We start from the raw sequence: 25607 nt of genomic DNA on the forward strand, positions 1-25607 counted from the left end.
GGCCGGGCCGGGCTCGGGGGGACATTCCGAGCGGTGCCGCGTGGCAGGGCGGTGCCGCCATGGCCGGCGCCGACCTTGAGGCCGCGCGTCCCCTCACGCCGCGCTCCCGCCCGCAGCGCCATGGCGGGGAACGGCGAGCGCACCTTCATCGCCATCAAGCCCGACGGCGTGCAGCGCGGGCTGGTCGGGGAGATCATCAAGCGCTTCGAGCAGAAGGGGTTCCGGCTCGTGGCCATGAAGTTCGTACACGTGAGTGCCCGCGCCTCGCCCCCCTGAGCTGCCCGGGGAGGGCTCACCGCACCCGCACCGAGAATCGCCCCTTGCGGCTGCAGTAGAGCTGCCAGCGGATGTGCTGCAGCCCGTGTCGGGCCCTTCTTCCTGCCCCGCACATGGCTTCCACCCTTGCCAAAACCAGCGAATTCTGCTTCACATGTTTAATGCAGCCCGATTGAGAGCCGGAATAGCCTGGGCTGAAAGGTTGTGTTGGGTAACCTCACCCCGAGGTCCCTTATCGCAGAGGCTCACTGCTGTGCAAAGAAATCATATTGACAATTCCCAGCACAGCCACAAAGAACTCCTTTAATATTACAGCAGGAGCTCCCACTGATACACACAATAGCGCTGCAGCATTGTTGTTAACATTGTGAATCTAATCACTAACGCCATAGTCTTATACCTGTAACACCTTTTGTTCAATGACATTCAGAAAATGATATTTAAAGTTACATCTGTCCTTTTAAAGGCCTCTGAAGACCTTCTCAAACAACATTACATTGACCTGAAAGACCGCCCCTTCTTCCCTGGTTTGGTTAAATACATGAACTCTGGACCTATTGTGGCCATGGTAAGTGACTTCATTTTAGTTTAAGATTCCTTTCTTGAATATATATTTTCTTGCTGTATAAATTATTAAGAATATTCAGAGATAGCGCTGCAGAAACATTTTTTTTTCAAACTACCTTGTTCTGATAGTGGCAAAAGAAAAACCTAAAATTAAGACAGTGAAATTACTATATAATAAGACAAGTGCACATATAAAATGGGTATTAAAATGCCTAATGTATAAATGTATAAAGCAAAATTCCTGAAAGTAAATCTTCTGCATATAAAAAATATGTTTTAGGCAAAAAAAGTCAGGCTCTGTGACACAAAAACCCAACTTCTGTGTCATTGATTTTTACAGTCTCCCCAAAATAAGGTGCTGGCTCTAGTAGCATCTCCTGGTGTGATAATGAACTAGGAGAGAACACTCAGCAGGGTGTCCCTGTTCCACCACAACACAAAGGGTTGGGAGTTGGCTTTGTACATTAACTCTGAGGCTTGGTAAAGTATCTCCTTCACCGCAGTAACAATGTTGATAGTCCTTTTTACAATTGCTTCCAGTTCATATGATTTTTTTTTCCCTTGTCACCTTTACAAGCCCAAGAGATAATCTAGGCAAGGTTAATACCTTTAATGGTAGAGCCTTTGTTTCTTTGCAAAGTATGGTAGAGCAAAGCAGAATTGACAGTGTTTTGCATAAGCATGGCTTAACAGAATTTTTATGTTTTTTATTTTAAGGTATGGGAAGGACTCAACGTGGTTAAAACTGGGAGAGTAATGCTGGGGGAAACCAACCCTGCAGACTCCAAGCCCGGCACCATCCGTGGTGATTTCTGCATTCAAGTGGGAAGGTTTGTACTCAGTTAATTGATACTAAAACCTCAATTCCTACTCATTGTTTACCTGCCAGCACAAAAACTATTGGCAGTCTTATTCTGGAAAGCCAGAATTGGTGGTGGAGACCTTAGTCTGATATTTCATTTGCAGGTCACAGCGCATACCTGCTACTTAGGAAAGTGATACAAAGCTGACTTTGCAGTCCAGCTCCTCCCCAAAGCAGCATGTAAGCTCAGGAGGGGCTGTTGCAGAACAGTAGCTCTAGAGTGACCCTGATAGGCATAATTAGCTCGTGGAGGGGTGGGGGTGTTGGAACACTCTCCCTGAAATAACAGCAATTAGTCTCCCCACGCTAGATGCTTCATCCACTTTTTGCAAACAGAACAAAGCTGCTGGAGGTGTATTTTTATAGGGATCAATGTTTGTCTCCTACAGGAACATCATCCACGGCAGTGACTCTGTGGAGAGTGCACAGAAGGAGATCAACCTGTGGTTCAAGCCCGCAGAGCTCATCGACTTCAAGCCCTGTGCACATGACTGGATCTACGAGTGATGGGTGCCCACAGTGCTTTGTGCCTTCCAACACCTCATCTCATTCCAGCTGCTGCCCTGGGAACAACCACGGTTATCTTAGTGCTGAAAGTGACTGTCAAATAAATGGGTGTGAACTAATTCCTTGTGGTGCATTCACTTACAACAGACCCCTGGTCAAATATTCATAAAAGTCATTTTAATCATTCAGGAGCCACCAACATGTGACCCTGGCACAGCTGTTGGACTCAAGCAGCAGCAAATTTGCAGAGGGAGAGCTGAAGGGAGGCTGGAGCTACTTCCAACACAGCTGGGGAAAAAAAGGGATACCACAAAATTTTCCTCCTTACACAAATATATATACTAAATGAAATGAGACTGAGTGCAAAGCTTGCTCTCTTGAAATGATTGTTGAATTCACCTCTTATCAAATCCCTTAGCTTGTGCTCAGGGCCCCACACGATTGTCAGCACACCAACATACTTAAAATACTCATGTTATTACAGATTGTGGGTATTTTTAATAAGGATAAGAGTGTTTTAAGCAAAAAAATCACCAGTCAGAAAAAGATTTTTTACCATTTTTATTTTGTGTAAAAAAGGCAAATTTAGTGAATTATTTTCATCTTGTACACAAAGTTATGATTTTAATGCTTTTCACATCCATGCTGAAAATCTGCAGTCTTGTAAAAACGAAACATTAATTTTTCCAAAAGCATTTTTTCACTGAGTTATGTACATTGCATGAGAAAGCTTTAAATACTCCCTCACTGACCACACAAATTACCAAGAAAAGAAAAGATTAAATTTGTACAGATATTGATCTATATATCAAATACATACAGAAATGGTGTAAAAACCCATTTGTTTATTCTTGATTCCTGCCCCAACATTTTCCCAGGGGCCAAAGCTGATGCCTTTTTTTTGTATAAATGGCTGTGGCTTTTCATTTTAAATATGAAAAAAAATCAAAAGGAAGAAAAATTCAGCTGAAATCACAGTTTTTTAAAATCCCTTCCCAATAAAGGATTGTTACCAAATGTATTAGCACCATTGTACAAAGATCAAGGGAGGGTATTCACATCACAGAAAACAACAATAAAAAACTCAAAACAAACACTGAAACCCGTGTTAGTATCCGTAGAACAAGGAATCAGTAACTGCTGTAGCTTTCCTCAGATGCAGCAAGGAACAGGTTAGAGAGTTCTACTGAAAATAATGTAATAATCAAAGATCAGCAGAAATCTGGAACAAGAAGGACAGCAGCCAAGTCAGGGACAGGGCTTGGGCTGCCTCATGGTCAGAAAAACCTGCTGTGCCAAATGCCAGAATTAGTCCGACCCCATTGAAGGTTCAGGTGTCCAACATTTGCTGCTCCCTCAGGCAGGTACCACAGCTTGAAAGCCATGAGAAACATCCCAGAGCCACGGAAATGCTTTGCAAAGCCAGAGACACCCCTCGGCTTCTCTGGGAATCACATCCCTGGTAGCACCTTGCTCAGGTTCTCCCTGAGCTGCTCCTCAGCAAGTGACTTCCAGCAGCTCCTTCCATGGTTTGCTTAGCACAGACTCAAAGTACTTGACAATTACACAACTGAGGCATATCATGAACCCAGAGACACAAAAGGCGTTTCACCAACTGCTGAAGTCACACGGGTACCTGAGAACATACATCACCTCACAGACTTTAGTGTTTGATGAATAACAGAATATTATAAAGACTGACAGACTTTAGAACAGATTCTTGTATTTCTCCTAACACAGGAAGTGTGTTAAGGACTAGTTTTCCCTCTTGACATTTGAAGATTGACTCTGAAATCAGGGATGAGCCAGGGCAATGCACCTCATTCATTAACTTGCCCAACTCTCTACATTATGACACGCTAATTAATGCAACAGTTTTTCTACTGAAGGCAGAAGCTGTTGATGAGAGAAGAAAGCAAGACTGTGAGAACCTTGTTCCAGCTGATGGGACAACCTGCAAGTCGTTGCATTAAAAAAAAAGAAAAAAATCAATAGTGCCATACTTACCAAATGAAATCAATGCTTGCAGAGCTGGATTTTACAGCAGATTAAATTGAGAACACAGGAAAACAAGCAAGGCTCAAACTGTCACTACAATGGTCTCTAATCCTAGTTCTCCAATCTAGGCTGTTTATTTTGATGTTCAAAATAAACATCATGGGTGGGTCAGAAACTGAGATAAACTATTTGAAGTCTACCAGGTCCAACAAAGTCCTTTTTATGGCTATTTTAGGGAGCTAAAATGTCTTTACCACTGAAAGTTGTAGATTCTTGTAATCAGATTAACAGATTCTGTCAATAGAAGAAGCTGTTGTTAAAAACAGGTCATAATTTAAGAAATTTTATCAGTAAGGGAGGAAAGAATTCCAGAAATTCCTACACTATACAGCACATGTTTTACCTCCTGTAGTAAATACAAAACTTTACATAATTAACCCCTCTTGCATAGAATGAGGTAAACCTGTGTATATCATCAATACTATGTACCCAAAGTGGGAGCAATACGTTAGAAAATAATCAAATTGCTGGTTTTCAACTTTCTATGCACTTTTTTTTTTAAGCTCAAACAACAATATACAAAAAATGGTATCCTGGGGCTCTGTGGGTCGATATCCTTAAAACATTTCCTAGGCTGTAGGATACAGATCTTAATAATTTTTGACCAATTTTTTTTAAGCCTTAATTTCTGGTCAAGAGTCAGATGATCACTGTACTGCTCTGAAGGGGACCTGTGAAGACCCAGAAGCACTTACAGAACTTATAATTCCTGAGAGTTTAGTTAATGAACCTTACTGGTAAAAGCTAAAGCTCTTGATGCACATTCTTCCAGTCACAGCTCCGCAGGGCTGATCAACCACCTCACTCATCAACTCCATTTACAAAAACGTACAAAAGTTAAAAATATGGGAAGATAAAATCCAAATTATTAAGAGATCCTGCAAAAATACTTGGTGTTTAAATGCTCATCATTTTCACCCTTTTATGTGATTTTTCCCTTGTAAAAACCTGGAAGTTGACCATTTGGGGCCAATGGGATGCTTGACACGAGACAAGAATTCCAGGCAATAGGCAAATCCATGAATTATCCAGAAATAATAATCCAGAAAATTTATGAATTATAGACTAAAACCATGTGATTTTGACACTGTTCTCAACTCCTGTGTTACACCACTGCAGCAAGACATGAATATTGCAGGCTATGCAGGACTGAACTAATTTTTAATCCACAATGTAGGGCTCCTTTCAGGTCACCTGAAACCATGTGGCACATCATCTGAATGATCACAGATAAATATTTAAGATAGTAAAGAAACATTTAGGGCTTTCTGAATGGGAAAAAAAAAAATCACAAGAATACTCACAAGTTCCTTCCCACTACCAAGGGAGTCCTTAGTGACTGTCCATCTAAGCTGCTTCTTCAGTCAAAATTCAGAGCTACAACTAATCTTCCAATTACAGAATTTTCTGAAGTTCCAGTTTGGCATAGGGCTCTGTAAACATTTGCTGAAGCATTCCAAGACTACAGACATTCATATACAGACAAGAACTTTACAGATCCAATCCAATGCCCACTGCGGTCGACGGAGACAAGGCTACTGATATTAATGGGCACTGAATCAGACCCTAAAGAATGCTAAAAAACCAAAAACCTTATATAAAAAAAGGGTATTTTAAACTAAATAAAAACACCTTGAAAAGGTAAAATCTTCCTCAGGCGATGGCTCCGTTGCACTTGGGGCTACTCACTGAGTAGAGCTTTACAGGACTGTCTTCCGTATATAATTTATGCCTTTAAATCAGGGCTTTAAAGCCTTATTTTCACAATTAAAAAAACAGAGGCGTGACCAGTGCAGTTCACAAGAGGCTAACAGTCTCCCAACTTGTACCAAAAAGGTTCATTTGTTATGACAGTTCATTTGTTTTTGCAACTATATCTTCCTCCAACTGCTTCCCACAATCATGCTAAATAAACTTTAATCTTACAAAAAAATTAGAATTTCAGTTCTTGTTAACAATGCACAATAAATCTGAACTTGAAAATATTACAAAATTCTTTCAAAAGCTTCAAATACAACACAAAAGTGTCCTTTGTTTTTGTTTTTTAATAAATTGAAAAATCTTTTTCACTAAAATAGTTTCCCCGCCCTTCCAAAAAATTCTGAACTGAGTCTAATTCAGCTACGTTTAGCAAAGCGCCCCAGGCACAGTCACCTGAACTGCACCATCCAAGTGGGAACAGAATCAGTCAGTCTTGGTGAAAGGTTCTTCTCCTGCCACCAGTGCTGTGCCCCTCACTCCTGGGAGCTGCCTCAGGGTTCCTGTTTGATGTAGTAGCTGGCGGAGCCGTTGCTCTCCTGGTCAGACGTTCCCTGCAGGAAGCTGTACTCCTCTCCATCCAGCAACTCCTCCTTCAGCTGTAACGAAGTCACTACAAATCAAAAGTTCACATTAAACATCTATATGACTTAAATTTACTTAATATTATTGATTGGGAGCATCCCAGATTCCCCATTTTCTTATATGCCACATTTTAGAGATGCTTTAGTGCTCAGGATCCCACAGAGAATAAACACTTTGTGAGTGCAGATGGAACCATAAGTTATGCTCTAATATTAACAGATTTCATATTACTTACAATAATATATTCTCCACCAGATTTTCTCAAGAACTGAGTATTTTAAACCACTTTAACTTTTAAACCACTGTGGTTCCTATTTAGTCATTATGCAAGTGAAAATGAGATTGGAAATGGCCAACAGTTAACCTACAATTCAAATTACTTAGCCCAGATATTGAAAACAGTCTATGTGAGGCAACAAGACATATTAACAAAAAATTCTCAATCCATCAATAAAATTTTAAGATCCCAGAACGTAAGTTTCATTAAAGCAAAACTTTTTTGTACTTTTAATCTTCCCTTCTTTTGTCAAAATTAAATAGAAATGAGATTAAGAGAAAGGTATTATGAATAGCAATGTCACAATTACTTTTCCAGTTTCACTAACAAATAGAGATGATTATCAAAATATGAGCACAATGAAAAGAACACTGAAAACAAAACATGCAAACATTCATTAAAGGTGCAGTAGCCACATTAAAGGGTTGATTATACAAAAATAAATTATTCTCTATGACCAAATGAATGAGAAAAGTATCAAAGTTTATAATTATTCAATATATAGTTTATACATCTTGTCAATGTGTCTTGAAATGCAGAAATATGCAGTGCAAGGAAAATACCCCAACCCAGAACCTACTGCTACTGATAGCCCTGCAGTAATTTATAAGCTCTTTGATTATTCTTTTAGAAATATTCTATGTTGAAACAAGCTCTTGAACTAAACAAAAATCAGATTTGAAAATTAAGATAGTAGAAGATGTCAAAAGTTGCTGCAGCATAATGCAAGCTCTCCTCATCTTCCTTTAATAGATTCCTCTTCCCACCTACAGAACCCACCATCCCTTCCTGAATTTTTCCTCCCAAATACTTTTCTCCCTGCATCATGCCCAACCCTGACCAAGATTCCTGATCTCTGGGGGCAACAAAGAGCTGTCTAAATGATAAGAAACACAACTGGCTATTTGGCTATGCTGCAATGCCTTAAGCAAAGGCTACACAGAGGTGAGTGATACAAACCAACACACCATGCATGTTGTTTCCCTTCCCTCTCCTGAGCAGGAAGCTCCTGCAGGTACAGGAGAACAGTAATTGCCATGATTTGTATTGCCTCTGGCTCATTTGAACCAAAGTCCTAACATTTAGATATTTAATGATATCTTACTTCACTTGTTCCTATTATACAGCTTTTAACTACGATCCTCCATTAGAAAAGCTTAGTTACAGCTACACACCAAATTGCTTGAAAGAAGCAAAAGGAAAACTAATTGAAGTCACCCAGCTGAAGGAAAAGGAATGCAGATTGGGTGAGGTACTTCCTTTTTACATCATCTCAGTGATTTGCCAGGACATAAAGACACTCTCTGATGCCATGGCATTCAAACCTCCCAAAACCAATACAAATAGAGCACTATGCTCCACAGCTGGGTGAATCTCTGGGAACAGTCTCTTCTCCTGCAAGACTGGCTGTATGTTCATTTTTAAAAATGAAGCAGTCCAACAGATGAAATTCAGTGCTCAAGAGATCACTTCAGATGACTGGGAGATGCAAAGTACTCACGCACCCTAAAGCAGCACTGGGAATTTGTTAGGGAGCAAAACCACTTCATACAAACCAAGGTGAAGAGCAGAACCTTTCTCCTGTGCTCATGATGATACAAAAGAGGATAGAATTGGGTTGGAACCCTTACTGAGATCTCCCATGGACAAGAAGTTTCAGAACAGATGCTGTTTTGTTACTAATCTTCCAGCAGCTCCATTCAAAGCCATGCAAACATCCCCTGCACTGTGCCTGAATATGTCCTACAGCTACTGCAATATCAGGCAATGAATGATGCTGAGGAATATGCACATAATTAATGAGTTCTGGCCAATCTCAAATGTGCTCTAAATTGATTTGATGGTATCAAGGTGATGCCTCCTTCCAAGAGACTGAAAAGGTATGGTCTTGCTGGTTTCAAGATAGATATATATGTTGATAAATATGTCTATAGATATATCTCCTTGGTCAATGACAAGGCTAACCACACCACAAACAAAATTAATTCTGTCCAGCTTTACCAAAACTCAGTGTTGAAAAGTTCCCCTCAATTATCATAATCATCCCCTCAACTGATCACCAAATATCAGAAATCAAGGAACACAGGTGTTTAATAGGAACTGTGAGATCTACTGGTACAGAAATTCAGACTGTGTACATCTTTGCACTACAGAAATGCAATGCAGATACAGATTTAGCATAAAAGAACAACTGGGCAGAAATAGATGCTCCAGAACATTCTCCCATAAGCAAAGCTTCTATTTGGCATCAAAGGCTCTGTTAAACATGGATGCACACACCAGTAGGAACATGAAGTGAAACTAAAGGGTTCCTTCAGGAGTGTTGAGAGGTGTGCAGAAGAGAGTAAAGGTTTTCCTCTGGGTCTAAAGGTGGCATTTGGGTTCCTTTTTTCCCAGTCTGTTAATGGATAACACATGGACAAGAGAAACTGTTCTGGATGTATTCCAGAGTCAGCAGAGAGTGCTGACAGGGCAGCCTGTGCAGGCTAAGGAAGCTTAAGGGAGTAATCAAGCAAATCTGAAGCTAAATCTATCAACCTGGCAGCTGTCCTGCAGGGAGAACATCATCCAGTCTGTCTGACAGCTCCTATTGCCACAATGTATTTGTTAGCAATAATTTGCTGCATTACATTGCCAGAGATACCAGGAAAGAGATAAACTGCCAGATCCTTGAAGTGAATTTGTATAACTGAAGATAGATTACATTATGTAAACGATACTTAACGCAGTTCAAATTTTAATAGACTTCAATATTACCAATTAATTTTTAAGAGTTCTCTGCTCACTCATACAGATGCACAATTACACTGCTTCAAATATATTTTCTTAGTAATCCACAACATTTCAAATAACATATTCCAAAGATATTTTCCCAGATAACTGCCTTTTTCTGATACAAAGACAAAAATCTTTATTTACAGCACATAGTTATTTTCTCTGCAAAGGATAAGACACAATAATGACCTACTTACATCCAATATTCCAGATTCACATTACCATTCAGTTTTACAGGGTGCATTTTTTGTATCTTAACAATCTTAGCAGAGCCTCTCTGGGATTCTCAGTAACCCACGCCACAACTTTCTTCCTCTGAAATTCTAAACCAGCTGCAACCCTCTGCTATGATTAATTCAGTGACATGGTGCACCAGCAAGAATGAAAAGCTCTCTAGCAGAAAAAAATCAAACCAACTAAAATTCAAAGGAAAAAAAAGAGAAGAAAGAAAGACTGGATGAGTCAGCACATGACACCCTGGACCACAGCCTGCCACTCTGCAGTGAAACACTGCTGTGACCAGTTACCTGTCTGGAGGCTGGGATTGAACTCCTGGCTATTCCTGGGAGGCTGGAAGGCCTCGGGGGCTGTCTGTGCTGGAAGGGCTCGGGATGGAGGAGGACTCAACTTGTCATCCCCAGAGCAGCTCCTCCACACCTCACCTGCCATGGGTGGGCTGCACAAAGGGACAGGTTTCTTGCCAACAGCTATCTTCCTCTCTAAACATCAAGTCAAACTAAAATAAACGCTCAATTTAAACTGCATCAGGCAACTTTGACTCTTCATTGAGAAATGGCTCTGAGTGATACCCACCCATTCTCTAAAACCAGGGCTTGTACAATGGCACCATTTAGTTATTACTGGGAATATTGTTCTCAACAGCCACACTGTAGTCCCTGAATTCCACAGGCTATGGGTAGGACTTCCAAGGGCATTGCTTAATACCATGACCCACTTCTTTCATGCTCTATCAATGAAATACAAATGCTGTGAATTACTTCTGCTGCAGCTACACTGCACAGTCACACACATTCCTCTGCCTGGACACCCAAGACATCTTGGCTCAGTTTCAGGCTGCAGTTGCTTCAGTGTGTGTACCTGAGACAGAAGGATGCTTCTGGGGAAATAATCCTCTCCAGACAAAGTTTATCACCTCTAAAAATACATGCTCTTAATTCCTTTGGAATGGTATTTCCCATTTTCCTATGAACACAAATAACTATTTTCGTGTGTAGTAAAAAGACTTCTAAATGCCCTCAAATTATTAAACACTGCACTCATGAAAAAGTGTTATTAAAACATTTCCCATACAAATTACCATCTTTCTCCTTTATCACTAAGATGCTCCCATTCTGTGCTCAAGGCATGTTCTCTGTGGTATTGAGGGCACAACATCTGTCTCAATGAAAAGTTGTTTTTGTGGCATACTGCACCTTTAAGCATAACACCTGGTTAGACACGAACATTTCCAAACAGAAAAGGGACTTAGGTAGAGACCAGAAACTTTAAAACATCAGGTAAAGTGCAAACACTATTTTGTCACCCACTTTTCTTATGTCCTTTGTACTGTTGTGATTTAGCTTTTTTCTTCTGTTTGGATGAACTTGACTGGCTATCTCTTGATGCTGCAAAAATGAAGAATTCAAAATTTATGCTTATTTAAAAAAAATCCCCACTTCACAATGTGTCAAAGCTGCTACACAGTTACAGAATTTTTCCTTAGTGACTGAAGACAGAAATTTACTGTGGAAAATCAATTTGCATTAAACGACTTAACAAGAACTTGCCCATTACCCTCTTATTAACAGTTTTTGAAATGCATTTCATCAGTTATCATCACTTGATCTGACAGGACAAGTTGTGATGCAATAAATTACATACAGCTTCTGCACAGGCTGAGTTTCACCAAACTCAAGAGGTGAAACAGATACACTGGCAGTCTTAAAGCAATATAAATTCTCAGCAAGTTCCTCCAGAACGGACAAGAGGCTTTTCCTCAGCATCAAATCAGCATCTTCTGGCATTGAAAAATAGTAAAAAACACTCAGAAGTACTTATGGAAATCAAAATGGGAAAGATTAGAACTGTCAATTAGAACTTCCAGGCATTAGCAAGAGTTTTTTCTATTTTTGTTATGCCTGGGTGCCTAACTCAAAAAGGTTAGTAAAATGAGCCCCCATTACATTAGTTTTCATTATTGACAAAGCAGGACTCACACTGCGGTGCTGGAGGCTGGAGCTGGTATCCAGTGAGCTGACACCATCCCACAGGATAGAGATCTGGGGACTCACAGTCCACCCACTGATCATACTCATCCTCCCAGCCATCGAAGTGTATCCTCAGGAGCCGGTGAATAATGCGCGTCACCGTGGCCACGCACACCAGGCGCGGCTCCATCAGGTCGACAGCCTCCAGCTTCATGCCAACATGAAACCCGTGGTTTGGAACTTCCTGGGCAAGCAAAGAAAGCAAACATCAGTAAACAGACGTGTTCATCAAGATGGTTTAAGCACAGTGCTGAAACAGGGATTTCAATCCACTTAATATAGAAAAAAAACAAGCATTATTGATGAAGTTTCCTGTACCTCTGCATCTGTTTAACACTTCAGAGATACCAACCTTTATTTACTCAAATGGTTCTTATCTCTAAAAGTTTTAGATCTTCAAAACTGTATTTAACAAATGGGTCCATCCCATGCACTAAGCAAAAATGAAAAGAAAATCCTAAAACCAGTACAAACACGTATAATTCCATTACCTTATTGAAGAGCTTTACTGGTGCAGCTATTGAGTCAGTTTCCCTGAGGTAGTCAAACCATTTAAAAGGGAGTTTTGCATAACCTGTGAATTTTAAACAACATTTTCATACATCAACTGCAAACTTCACGTGTAAGAACAACAGCAAAAATAGCACATTGGGAGTGTGTTACAGCTAAAAATCAACAGAAGTCAAACATCAGTAGCAGAAACTTCCACTCTCTGAGCTTTGATCTAAGGGACAAAAAGACACCTAGACATTGCCATTTGCAACTAACAAGAAGCATGAAGCACTGGGTAGCATAAAAGATATTATTTAAGTTAAGATTAATCACTTAAACTGGAAGTTTTTTGTCCATGCAGATTCTTATCTCAACAAATGCCCTACACAAATGACCCAGAACAGATCACGGAATTTAGAACATCCAGTTTCTTCCCTGGGGGAAAATAACTCCACTATGGAAACACTTAAATTGTCAGGAACAGAATGGTAAGAATAAACATGGATATTTTAGAAGTTTAATAAGGGTAAAAATAGCAGTAATATGCAATATGGAAAATTAGAGAATTTTTAAAAAGCTATTATAAAGGGAAGAAAATCTCTCAAAAACATATATAACTGCTACTGAATATGCATAAAACACAGGAATCTCTTTTCCTGTGAGCAATTTTAACAACTGCTTAAACTAACAATTCTCTAACTCTAGCTGGAGCAACAATAGCCTGGAGGATTTCTCTGCATCAGTATGCAGTGATGGACATCCCAAAAATCTGCAGTGCAGTAGGCATGGTGTGGGAGCTCCAGGAGAGGTGTGCAACTCACCTCTGTGGGGGCAGAGGGCTGCCACTCTCAGTACCCACCGCCCAAAATTCAATCCCATCCCACAAAATGCCTAAGCATCTTCATCCATCTACTGATTTCAGCATGGGATGAAGAAGTTTGGGAGGAATAAGCTTTGCAAAGTCCAATGATTTCACAGCAACTGAAGTTATCCACAATACTAAATGCAACTTGAGTAAGAGTGCTTAGAGTGGCTATGGAATCTATCCACGAATAGATGCAGCTAGAGAGTTAATTAATAATGGCAATACTGTATCAGTTCTGCATATTAATGTTTTTCTTCTCAATGTAACATTCTTCTGCTACACCAATACTCAAGTCCTAAAGCTCAAGTTTGTGTATAGCCTTCCAAAACTTGACTGAGGTAGTTGTGAATTAGTCTGAGATTCTTTACAGTGTTCATTAATTGTTTTGGTGGGCAGGACTTCCCAACCAGTGACACTTACTGAAGAGCCCTCTTAGTGACTCCCACACTTTCATTGACTTTGTGGAATCCTCAGTTTCTGACAGCAAATGCAAATTATTTCAGCCAATAATCAATCTAACTTCTTCTAAATGAAAAGTTGGTGACCTCTGGTTTAGATTACTTGAAAGTAAAGCTGTTATATTTGTTTCACACTTGAGAAAGTCCTAAGAAGTGACCTGAATTTCATAGGCTGAGTTAAGAAACAAAGCACATGGCACACACAGTATCACTGAGCAGTATTAACAATAAAAGGTGTCAGAATGCTACCTGTACCTCTGGGTGGAGTTAGTTCAATCATGTTAATTTCACAGAAACCAACAGGGAAAATAGAAGGGGAAGTGGCATGGTAACAAAACCAATCAGACCCATCTGCTGCTTCTGAGCCATCAATCCCAATCATAAGATAGCCATCTGCTAGCACCTTGGTAAAGAGAAACAAAATTTCACATTAAATACCTTCAGCTAGGTGAGAAAGCTAGAAAGAAAGCATGCCATATTTCGAGTGTGAAAGCAATTCAATAATAATAGAAGCACACTTAGAAGGACATTCAATTATAACAAAACCCTTCAAATCATATCTGTCTCTAGGACTACGAATACAACTCTTACATGTACCTTTGATAACAACAGTTATGAGATGAACATTTCCTTTTTCTGAGTCCTAGTTTACTTTTCTTGTGAAGAACAGCTCTACTTCTAAAGCTTAATAGCTCGGTCTATTTTTCAGATTGCAAGGATATTCAGTACCCCATTACTCAAAACCATAACAATTCTCCTCACTGGAAAGGTTAAACAATTCAGCTAAGCTGCTTTTCACATGTTCTCTTTTAAAGCAGATTTCACATGAATTGGCTCCCTTTCAATCAAACTAAGAAAGAAGGACAGCCTTAAAATATCTTCATAGACTTCTGTGAGTGAGCAAGATGAGGTCTAGTTTTGAACAATTGCAAAACACTTGGTGTAATTAGCAGAATATTTTCCTGCAAATTCCTCTCACATATACATTACATTAAAGGTAAGGCTGAATTTCCAGAGCTTAAAGTCATTTTACATGAGCACATTTGCATAGTGGTTGTATATAAACAATTGACAGACATACCCCGTTCACGAATGAACTCTCCTAATTTTGGTTTTGACCTTCTTGTTTCAAGCCTGAATAAAGGTTAGGGGAAAAGGATTCCTCTTTGCCTCCCCAAAATGCACACTTACTGTCTTACCTTTCTGATAGTTGCCACACATATTGCTGAAAGGTTTAGGGGGTCTATAGCTTCCAATTTCATTCCTTCTTTAAACCACTCTCCAGCTGCATCAACCTCTTTTACCTAAGGAATCACAGAACAGCAGCAGAAACAAAGAATTTAATGAGCCTGGAACAAAACAAACGCCCACACTGCCAAAGCAACAGACTGAAATATTGTTCTACCACCTCTGCTTACATCAGGGAGGTCAGATTGGACAACACAAGCAGGAACACTTGTGTTGGGCCAGGATGTAAATAAGAGTTTCAGGTCTGGTTTACACACAACAGGAACTGCAGGTCCTCAATCAATTCTGCAAAAAGTGTTCTAGCTACTCAACTCACCTTCATAAATAAGTGTGGGGGTGCATCAAAATGTCCATCCTGTTTCTTTGTAATATCTACAAGGAATAATAATAATACTATAATATTGTTCAGAACTTTTGTTCACAGAGAACACAATATGTTTTTCTGAATATGTTAACCAATACCACACAAGCACTGGTGTTGGGAGGCCCACAGTTTATTAGTAACACTACCACAAAAATCGGGAGCCTTAACTATTTAAAATTACAATTGCTTTTGTATTTTAGGTAGCAAAGGCTTTAACTGTGTCCCTTCTGTCACTGCACTTTCCCAGCCCATTCCCTAATGCCCCAAAATCATGTAAATACTGCAATATAAAATATTAGACAGCCTTTAAACTTGCCAGTAAATAGAAATTCTGTTTCTACTAGGATACGTGTCCACGTTGCATTGTAGAAAGGAGGAGTTAGATGTGAAGAAACTAGGAGTTTGTGGAGTAGGGCTGTAATTCCAGGTATCAGCATGAAAAGTGAAGTTTACCATGCTTGAATTGTGCAGTTAAAGGTTTTCCTACCTACAGTTTGCTGGCTTCTGTTTATCATTGAATCTTCTAAACACTACAAATCAACCTAAAGGTTATTCTGCCTTTTCCACTGCTGTATAATATGTTAATTATAATTTTAACTGAAATTCCTGAGTGTCATAAAATTGGTAAAATCCCTGGGCCACATTACATAGCATTCTCAAGTACCATTATTCAAGGTAGTTTAATTGTATAAAGCAACAGAACTGCTAAAGCCAGACTCCTCCCAGCCAACACTGCCCACAAAACACTCCTATAACCCAAACCAAACTCACCAGATCTTTTGAACCTGTGTCCTATACTTCGAGACCAGCCAATATGATGAATGAGTGGGCTGTACATATGGCACCAGAAGTCATCAGTTTTGTCCTCACTCTCTTCATAGACCAGTCTCAGGCGGCCCCCAACCACGCTATCCACCACGGCCACCCTCGTGCGGCACAGGTGAGTCTTGTCCACCACTTCCACCCTCATGGAAGTTTTGAACGGGTACTGCATACACTCAGACACCTTGAAACAACACAAAACAGACATTCTGTAAGAATATCCTCTGGTTTTCCATTTCCTGCCTTTTAAAGCACAGTATTGACGTGCTTGTCATTTAATTGAAGTACTTGTTAATCAACCCGGAGAAATGACACAAATTATTTGTTTTCTATTTCATTGTAACAAAATATTTCAGAAAACTTAGAACAGATCCTACAATGCCTTAATTGTTTCAAGGTCATCCCTTAAGATGAGATACAATTCTCATGTAAGTTTAAGGAATTTTCCATTGACATAATGAAAGTTTGTTCAGTTGTTAACAATGTGTGAAGTTACCTTGAGAAACAACTTTAACAAGAAAAACTTCAAGATATTTTGTTCTTGCTTGGTCATCCACTCAAAATACAGCATTTTAATAAATGTTAAAAAGGATTAAAATGCTTCATATTAAGGCATAGAAAACAAACCTTCAACATAATTAAAGCTGGCCATTTACAGAAGTGTTTCTTCAAAATACACAAAATAAAAGAAACAGATGTTACTCTGCTATGTGAAAACAGACTGCATTTAAAAATCAGCATCTGTCACTTGCCATTTTCATTACCACCTCTCCAAAGGACTGCGATCTTGCCAATTTAATTTGGCTTCCAATTGAGCCAATTGTAAAATAAAAATTAACAACTGCAGAAAGGCATTTTGGTCAATTTAAAAACATTACATGTAGTGTAAAACAACGAATTAAGTCTCATATTTCTACTAAGAACTATATATACCATCATCTCACAATATTGGCAAGTAAACTTCCAGCACACCTTACAGCAGCTGCCACACCTGAAGACATGACTAAGACAGAAAGAAACCTAGTCCAGACCAGGAAGAAAATACTAAGGTTTAAAAGTATGATCTTCATTCCTTCTACATACATGCTATATTAACATATTCCGTTCAGTTTCTTGAAATAGTGCATGAAACAAATAATTACTGAATTAGAAAAATCAGTTTTCATTTTTCTTACATATCAAAGGGTAACTCAAGAGCACTTTGGGTTTTCTGTGGATTTTTTAAATGGGGTATTTTAAAGTTAAAATAGACCAACTAGTTTTTACAGACAGCTATTCTTTCTAGAAAAAAGTTTACCAAATACATACTGACAAGTGTGGACATAACTGGAGAAGGGATTCCAAGGAAAACTGTATCTAAGGGAAGAAACTACTGTACCTCCTTCACTGCAAGAGGAGCTAATGTGCCACTGTAAAATATTTCAGTTCTTCACACTGTGCTGCAGTTTTCTTTACAGAACATCACTGATACTGGATCAGCCTTACCTTCTGAGAAAAGTCAGGAGGAAGTGTTTTGGCACCAGTAAGTCGTTTCACTAGAAAAGCTTTCCAGTTTGTGTATTTGTGTTGGATGGCTGTTGCAAATGAAGGGGAAGAAATAAGCCACTGATTTTTAACTGTGCCCGTTAGAGACAATATTAGAGTCTGGAATATGTAAAGAAGAAATTCCAGATGACTATTAAAAGGCCTAGATGACAAAAATGACAAAAAGCCTTTTTAGAGAATGAATGCTACCCAAGATTAAGTTTATAGGCCAGGGTAAACAACTTAATAACTAATATAAATAAAATCAGTGCGTATTCCCATAACTGATTAGCAAAGTTCTGCCACCCCAATCTTAAAAGCTTTGAGTCACATCAGATGGGCTACTCCAAGAAACACAGCATGAGTCAAAAGTTAAAATTAATTATTAATTCTTAACTGTTGAAAAAGTTGTTATGGTAAAAGAATATTTTCTATCTGGATCATGAGCAAATTTAGTTTAATAAAGAGACTTTGAAATCAGTCAGTAAGACTACTATTGACATACTTCGAGGAGGAACTAAGGGCTTCCCACTGGTCGCACACCAACCAACTGGGTGGATGTCAGACCCACAAATGTTGCACCAGAAGTCAAGACTTGAATCATTTTCAAATCCTTCATATCTCAGCAGAGCATTGTAGCCTGAAAGAAAGCATTTAAAAAAATACAAAAATGCAACAAGATTATAAAATATGTATGAATATTTCTTGACCAATCATCATGTACATTATACTGGTTTTCTAAATGTAATTTTTAATAGCACGTTGGCGTTTTTTGGCACATTTCTGGATGCTATTAATGCACAGAATTGATTACTTTGATAAATGTGCATGTATTATCACATAAGTAAATTTAAATAAGATTAAAATTCTTGAACTATAAACCTTTAGAAGTTCCACAAAAGAGAACAAAATTAATTACACACAGTATCTGCTTTTTCCATATCTTAGATCTGTAACCTTGAATTTCTAACTTTTTACCAATAAAAGTGATTTGTATAATGAGGTTTCTTGACAGCTCCTATACCATGTCTCCTTTCTGCTCTGCACTACACTCTTTAGTAGTATTAAAATTAAATTAATATTAAAAATCAAACCAAGGACAGACATTCTCAAGCATCACAGCAGCCAGAGTAGAACAGTGACAGCACTACAACAAATAACCTACAGACACAGCTCTGCCAACCTGATCAGTGTCAGCATTACTCTCACCAGATGACCACTGACTAAAGTACTTGATCTCTTCACACAGTTATTTTGATTATTTTAATTTCAACTAAAACACATTTACCTGCTAATTTTACAATTCCAGCTATCCAGAAGACTTTGGTAGGTAGGCTGCAGTCAGTGTTCGGAACCTCCACTCGCACTCCTTCTGCAATATCACCCCAGCAAGTCCCCATGGGTGCCTGTCAAGGTTGTGGTTAAAAAATCACCAGCTCACCATGTGAAAATATTAATTTTTTTGTTACCTCAGTGTTCTACAAGCAACTTAAAAAAGACAAAACATTGAATATACATATAACAAACATATGGTTAGAAACCACTGTTTCTGTGAGAACCTACTTTTGTTTTGATTTGACAACTATGCATAATACTGTAATTGTATCCACTTATTCCTCTGTATTTACTGGAAAAAACCTATAGCATTCAAAGTTTAAATAGCAGTTAAGCACAAATTGTACATTCCCAAAGGTCAGTTTTATTCTATGATGTTTCAATTAGGAAGAAACTACTGATGTTAGTAAGAATGGTAGAAATTGCTATGCAATTCTACTTGCAAGAAAATCATGGTACCTGTAGCACAGACATCACAACCATTAAATTCTGCAAGTCAGGCTGGAAGAATGCCTACAAATTATTTCTTTATTCTATTCTGATGATTTATTATGGTAGGGTTTATCACCCACTGGTTCACATCCTCTCAGAGGAACAGGCTTTCACATCACCTGCAAGCGATCACTCCGTGGAGCAGACAAAAAGAACAGAAGGCTCTGAGTGGCACCTTTTTAATGAACATCAGAAGGAAAGGCTCAGCAAGATCCCTCACACTGTCCCATGTGAGGAATATGTTAGGAACAAGAAGGAATATCTGCCTGATGAACTCGTAAGGGTTTGCAGAAGCTGGTGATAGAAATTACATTTAGTTTGCTATCTCAAGAACATTTTGTTGAACAGAGCATAATGAAACGTCAGTCAAAGATGGAGTTGTAGATACCAGTAATGCACAGTGCTGAAGAATCTAAATTTTTAACAGTGATTCAACCAAAGTTATATTGGTAACAAACTAGAAAATGTCTCAGTCTGCATTAAACTTGAGACTACCCAGGAGAGAGATTCATATTTTGGGTGTTTTATAACAACAGTCACATCAATTCTGAGAAAGATAAATTCTTATCAGTTCAGAGATTAGCCAGCTACCACTGGGTCAACTGAAGGAGGGATCCTCTGGCTCTGCACTGTCTCTTTCACAAAGAGAACCCAGAGAACTGAACCACCCAGAGAACTGAACCACTCAGTGGGAATAGACTCCAACTGAACAGAAGCTACAAGTGATGAAATCTGGATTAATCCTGAATAACTGAAAATGACAAAATTGGAGTTTTACTGGCAATCAGCAATTGCCATGAGTAGCACTAGAAGCTGAATTTATCTTAAAAAAAGGAAACCCTTCACTAGTTGAAGTATTTGAGGTTATACAAAACTTAAAACTAGTTTCAACTCCTAAAGGAAAATGTAAGTATGCCAGGTGCTATTCTTGAAGCCTGGTCTCTTCATGTTCTGCTATGTCCCATCTACACCAGTCTAGACCACAGAGCTCTCTTCTGCCATCTGGCAGCCAGAGAAAAATCCAACTGAAAAGATGATGGCTTATTTTCACATACAAAATATGCAGATACAACTTAAGTCCCACCCTCTCACCACTACCCTCTCTAAATTGACAAGTGTAGGTTTTTGAATTGAAATGGGGAAATAAAACTTTTCAAACTGCATATTTTAGCAAATCTTGTTGCTCGTATAGAGATACAGATGAGGCCAAATAATCCAAAACAACAGTGCTAACAAATTTCATCATTCAGCTGCACTGAAGTACATTTTAATGCCTGGTCATCTATTCAGTTGATTCAGAGAGAATAGTGCATCAAAACACTTCTCCTGACATCAACTTAAAAAGGAAATTTCATTTCCAGAGCGTGGATTGGTATAGACGGAAATAGCAGAAAGTTAAATTTGTCCTTGTCTGTGAAAACATTGGTTCTGCTAGTTCTCCTACACCAATCCATATGGCTCACCCTTTCAAGAAGGAAGCCATCCTGTGCAGCATCACTGCTGAAATGTCAGACAATTATACTGTCCTGAGGGATGGTTTACAGCACACCTGCTACACTGCACCATGTTAGTCTCCTTCACTCATTAGGGATATTCTTGAAGCAGGAAGACCTGGATAAACCAGGGCTGTGACAGCCATCTTCCTTCATCTCTCTTCTGTCTCATCTGATTAATCAATCAATGTTTGAAGAGTGCTCTTAAAAACTCAAAATGCACTAGGGAAGTGTTAAATCTTACTTATCTGCTGACTGAAAGGTGACTGCAGTCTGGATTGGCATGGAACTAGCAGAACCATCATTTACAGGTAAGAACAAATTTACCTTTCAGACTCATGACGAAGAGATCCACGTCACATCACTCCCAAACAAGGAAGAGCTGGTTCCTGGCTTCCTGCTCCGAGACAGGACCTGGGAGGGGTCTATCTGTGAGCACCAAGGGCCTTCTCTGCAAGGTAAGGTGCAGTCAGGAAGGGCCTGTTTGACAGGAGCACCTAAACGCCAAGTATTCCACATACGCACCTGAATAAAGAGCTCACGTGGCTTAAATCAGTGGCTTCTAGAGGTTTTGGAAGGCATCAACACTGCCATGAGTCCAGACTTTAAATTAAATCAGGATTTTAATGGCAAATCCTGATGGTGATGCTACAAATTCCTGAATTGTATGGAATGCTGAAACTTGGTGTGTGAGCAGCGCCCCAACAACAGGTAATGCCAGAGCAGAAAACATGCAAAAGGGTTTAAACAAAAACCTTCAAGGCAGAATATTGCCACCCAGTGTAGCATCCTGGAAATGCTCCCTTAAATCACTGGATATACTTTCAAAACAGATGAAATCAAGAGAATGAAAATATTTCGGCTCAGAATAAAATTCAGGTGGAAGAAAGAACTTCAGGAAATGTGCCTCTCATTAGCAACAGAGTGAAAAGAAATAATTGCTCTTAATTGTGCATAAAACTGTCCAGTAAGTAGTACTGAGAAATAACTCAAACCACTGTAATTTGCTTTCAGTTGTAGGAATGGTTTGAACTAATAAAAGCAACTATAGAAAAGAGTAAAAAGTGTTTAGAGGATAAAAAGTGGAATGCAGGTCAGCAATGAGCTCACTGTATGTGAGAACAGCTTTATATATTCGATCACACACATACATGGTGTATGAAATCCATAATATGGATGGTAAACAAACATCAACTCATACAAACTTTTACAAATCAAAGCAATATAGTATACAGAAAATAGCAATAATCTTTCCAGAAAGTCAAAAAGAATACTGTTTAGTTATCAGTGGAGAGTGGGACAAAGAGAAGGACCTAACAAAAGAGCACTGATGTGTTTTTCAGATTCTGACTGGTCTAAATAATGTATTTTTCCAATAAATAACCACAGGAAAGTTAAATGCAAATCATACCCTTATAACACTAACTCATATCCACCAAAGAAGTAGAGCTCTCCAAAGAAAACAGCAGGATTTGCATTTTACTTGTATGAAAAAGGAAAACCAGGACAGAAAAGAAACAACTTTCAGGCTACTTGGCAGCACTGTTGCCATTATCTTGTGAAAATTTCTGAGGTACAATGTGACCACTAGTGTGGTCTTGCTTCCCATTATTGGGGCAGTGTGCACCTGAATGAATGAAGCAGTGAGAAAAGGAGATACAACTGCTCTCAATAAAATGTAATGTTGGAGCATAATTTACGAGTGATCTGACGACTGTAGCTGTCTCTAATACAGGATGCCACACGCCCTGAGACATCTGCAGATCCAATAGCACAGTCCATGTTATCAAATGAAACTTTTTGATATGGATTATGAAATCACTTATTACATGCACACAGCTGTGAAAGCAAAGTGCAAACATGCTGACTGGAGCATGCGGAAATTGATACAAATTCCCCAAGTTCTCCCAGGCAAGGCTCTGTTCTGGGCAGTAGCTGAGGCCTCTGAGCATAAAGGGCACCATTCACAGAGTGCCAACTGCCAGGAGCCCTCATCTCCCACTGGTTTATGATCTGAGAGGGCTCAGCAGCAATTCCTGCGCTGAAGAGAAAATATTTCTCTTCTCTCTCATGGACAACTTCCATGAAGAAAAACGTTTGTTTTGATTACAACTTTCAGCACATAATTTAGAGCAAGAAAAAAAATTTGTTATACAGTACACTTCAACTTCTGAAATTAAAAAATATGCTGAGAAAACACCTTTTGTCAAAGCTTTTACTTAAGAGACAGGAAGTACTGACAATATTTTAATTGTCAGTCTAATGTCTCATGTCTGGAATTTTATAAACACATTAAAGACAGATGGTGCTAAATATTTTCCCCAACCCCTAATTTCCTCAGTCATTAAAGAATGTCTTTTTGTCTGAAACTTTTGAAACTCTAAAACAAAGAAAACCAACTTTTTAAATTTCAGATTTCTAAACAGCCTTAGTTTCCCCCCATACTAGATTACTTGGCAGCAGGACTGACAGGGAGAATCTGACTAAAAATAAAGAAAAAACCTCTAAATCTAAATATGTAATGAAAAGATCAGTCCAACACAATGGAACAAGCCTGACTTAATCTAAAAAGCCTTTTGTAACTGTTTTCAGTACAGCTTGACTTGGCTGGTTTGTTACTCTGCAGTACATGGGTTTATTTTGTGACTTGAACATAAGAAAAACAATTCTCAAGTATGTAAGAGCCTTCCTTTTTGTTTATAAGAGTGTATCTATGATGAAAATAACTGATGGTGTTCAGAATGATTTTAAAGGACAAAAATTATCTAAAAAGGAGTCATTCTCACATAATGAAAAATAATTGGATATTAATGTTTTGAAAAAATAAATTCAAGAACTTCCACAGACTCACTTATTCACATACAGAGAAGGAAAGCACAAACTGAGAAATACTCACGTGTTTAAAGCAGGTAACAGGAGCTGCTGTAAAGCTATTACTATTGATGTAGTTACCCCAGCTGAAACCTTCCACAGGGACAGCTGCTAAGGGAAAGTTATTTCAGTTAGGAAGCTGCTCATGAGGCACAAATCTTTCAGTGTTTTTGTTTCAGCTCTGTTTATATACTGTTACCTGCTTTTGTCTTTGCCTGGTTTTGTAAAGTTGCTTGGTACTGGGCATATGCTGCTAATTTAGCCACTAAGGGCTGTTTTTGTAGAACTTTAGCCTTCTTTGTTGGAGGTTTGCCCTAAAAAAAAAAACAAACAAACAACCCAAATAAATAACATCTTTCTAAACTCCCGTCAGGAAATTTCCACAGGTCTGCAGCTAACTTTGACAGATTTAAACTAAAATCAGAAGTACACAGAGACTAAGTATCACACATGTATTATAAAATAAATTTAAAAACCAGTAGTAAGGAGTGTCCAAAAGATGACTTTTGTACTACTATCCCAACTTGAACAGCACTACAGATTCACTGCTGTTTACCTGAAAAAAAGATATCTCTTAAAAGCAGGTCAAAAGGAAGAACTTTTAATCCAACTTACAGCAATGCAATTTATTGGCATTTGTTGCAATGAATTTGAGACAGGGTATAACGATATTTCTTGACACTTTTCTATCTTTTATTGAATACTACAAACATGCCTGGATGATTACTTGATTAATATTTTAAGCCAACGGACATACACCTATTAAGAAAACCCTCAAACCCAAGAAAGTGATATTAAAACATGCAGCCCATGTGTACAAATACCCAATTTCACCACCACAGACGACAGAAAGGATGTAAAGAAAACGGTGTCTGTACCGCTACCTGAAGCCTGGCCAGAATGCTGGCCTTCTTGGAGTTGGAGGAATAGCTTCTGGAGCACGACACACTGCAGAAGCGCTTGGTTTTAGAGTAAAAAGCATCCCGGACACCAACCATCCCACACATCTCACACGTAGCTAATCAGAAGAAAGAAAAACACCTCAAAATATTACGAGTGTAGTTAAAATGGAAAAAAAAAAATATCAGAATATAGAGCACAGAATGAAGTTCCTGCAGGTGGTACCATCAAACAGTTTCTGAGGGCTTTACCCCAAAGAAAGTTGCACAGGAAAAAAAAATTTTAAATACCACTACTAATATCAGTGAAACAGCAAGAACCTCAAGTTCACTGGTGAAACAGTGCCTCTTTCTGCTCCCTATCAATTTCACCTCCGGTGCAAGGGAATGACCCAGCTACATCAGCTCAAGCTGATTTTTGGTTTTTCACTGTTCTCAAGGAAGCATCTGCTTTGAATCTGGGCTTGCCATTCTTGGTTTCCTCTAAACATAGAATACTTCCAACCTGAAATAAAACCACATTTACTGTTTGATTCATAAATTAGTATATCCCAATTACCCCAGCCCACCAGTGTTTTTTTCTGGCTCGAATCACGTTTCAGAGATGGACAGCATCACCCACAGTGTATTCCATGATGAGTAAGACTCAGAGACCAACTAATGCTAGTGAGACAACACCCAAATTCTGCCCAGAGAGAGCTCCACACTAATCACTAGGATTTCACATAAAATATTTTTCCCTGATAACAAAAGAAATCTTCCCTTTCAATCTATTTTCCTAGATCCTCTAGCTCTCAGCTAGTAAGGAGTAA

At 38.9% G+C, this 25607-nt stretch overlaps 2 protein-coding genes across 18 annotated transcripts in view; one reads left to right on the top strand and one right to left on the bottom strand.

Annotated features, from left to right (window-relative positions):
* The first annotated feature begins 45 nt into the window (after positions 1–45).
* LOC120505691 (nucleoside diphosphate kinase) lies at positions 46–2331 on the top strand. The gene is made up of 4 exons (XM_039716501.1): positions 46–249; positions 743–844; positions 1561–1673; positions 2095–2331. The coding sequence occupies exons 1-4, from the start codon at positions 121–123 to the stop codon at positions 2210–2212; spliced, it is 462 nt and encodes a 153-aa protein (XP_039572435.1). The 5' UTR covers positions 46–120; the 3' UTR covers positions 2213–2331.
* A 426-nt stretch (positions 2332–2757) lies between these two features.
* MBTD1 (mbt domain containing 1) overlaps positions 2758–25607 on the bottom strand; it is a 30897-nt gene continuing 8047 nt past the window's right edge. For 3 of the 17 annotated variants that reach the window (XM_039716484.1, XM_039716486.1, XM_039716485.1), the window contains 14 exons: positions 24775–24914; positions 24096–24210; positions 23922–24007; positions 18994–19111; positions 18211–18345; positions 17667–17755; positions 16131–16365; positions 15312–15388; positions 14947–15051; positions 13997–14150; positions 12424–12506; positions 11882–12116; positions 11213–11290; positions 2758–6641 (listed from right to left, as the gene is read on the bottom strand). In XM_039716484.1, the coding sequence (XP_039572418.1) occupies positions 6523–6641; positions 11213–11290; positions 11882–12116; positions 12424–12506; positions 13997–14150; positions 14947–15051; positions 15312–15388; positions 16131–16365; positions 17667–17755; positions 18211–18345; positions 18994–19111; positions 23922–24007; positions 24096–24210; positions 24775–24914 (1769 nt within the window). In that variant the 3' untranslated portion in view covers positions 2758–6522. Of the gene's footprint in view, positions 6642–11212; positions 11291–11881; positions 12117–12423; positions 12507–13996; positions 14151–14946; positions 15052–15311; positions 15389–16130; positions 16366–17666; positions 17756–18210; positions 18346–18993; positions 19112–23921; positions 24008–24095; positions 24211–24774; positions 25301–25607 lie in introns of all 17 variants that reach the window. The other 14 variants (XR_005628276.1, XR_005628275.1, XM_039716497.1 and 11 more) reach the window with 14 other exon arrangements.

Source organism: Passer montanus, unplaced genomic scaffold, assembly GCF_014805655.1.
Source record: "Passer montanus isolate IOZ18808 unplaced genomic scaffold, ASM1480565v1 scaffold35, whole genome shotgun sequence".
Classification (NCBI taxonomy): domain Eukaryota; kingdom Metazoa; phylum Chordata; class Aves; order Passeriformes; family Passeridae; genus Passer; species Passer montanus.

Bases quoted from the DNA above. Each gene is read 5' to 3' on its own strand.
- LOC120505691 (XM_039716501.1), top strand. From the start codon at position 121: ATGGCGGGGAACGGCGAGCGCACCTTCATCGCCATCAAGCCCGACGGC. The intron at 250-742 runs GTGAGTGCCCGC...GTCCTTTTAAAG, and splicing joins TGGCCATGAAGTTCGTACAC to GCCTCTGAAGACCTTCTCAA. The intron at 1,674-2,094 runs GTTTGTACTCAG...TGTCTCCTACAG, and splicing joins TTCTGCATTCAAGTGGGAAG to GAACATCATCCACGGCAGTG.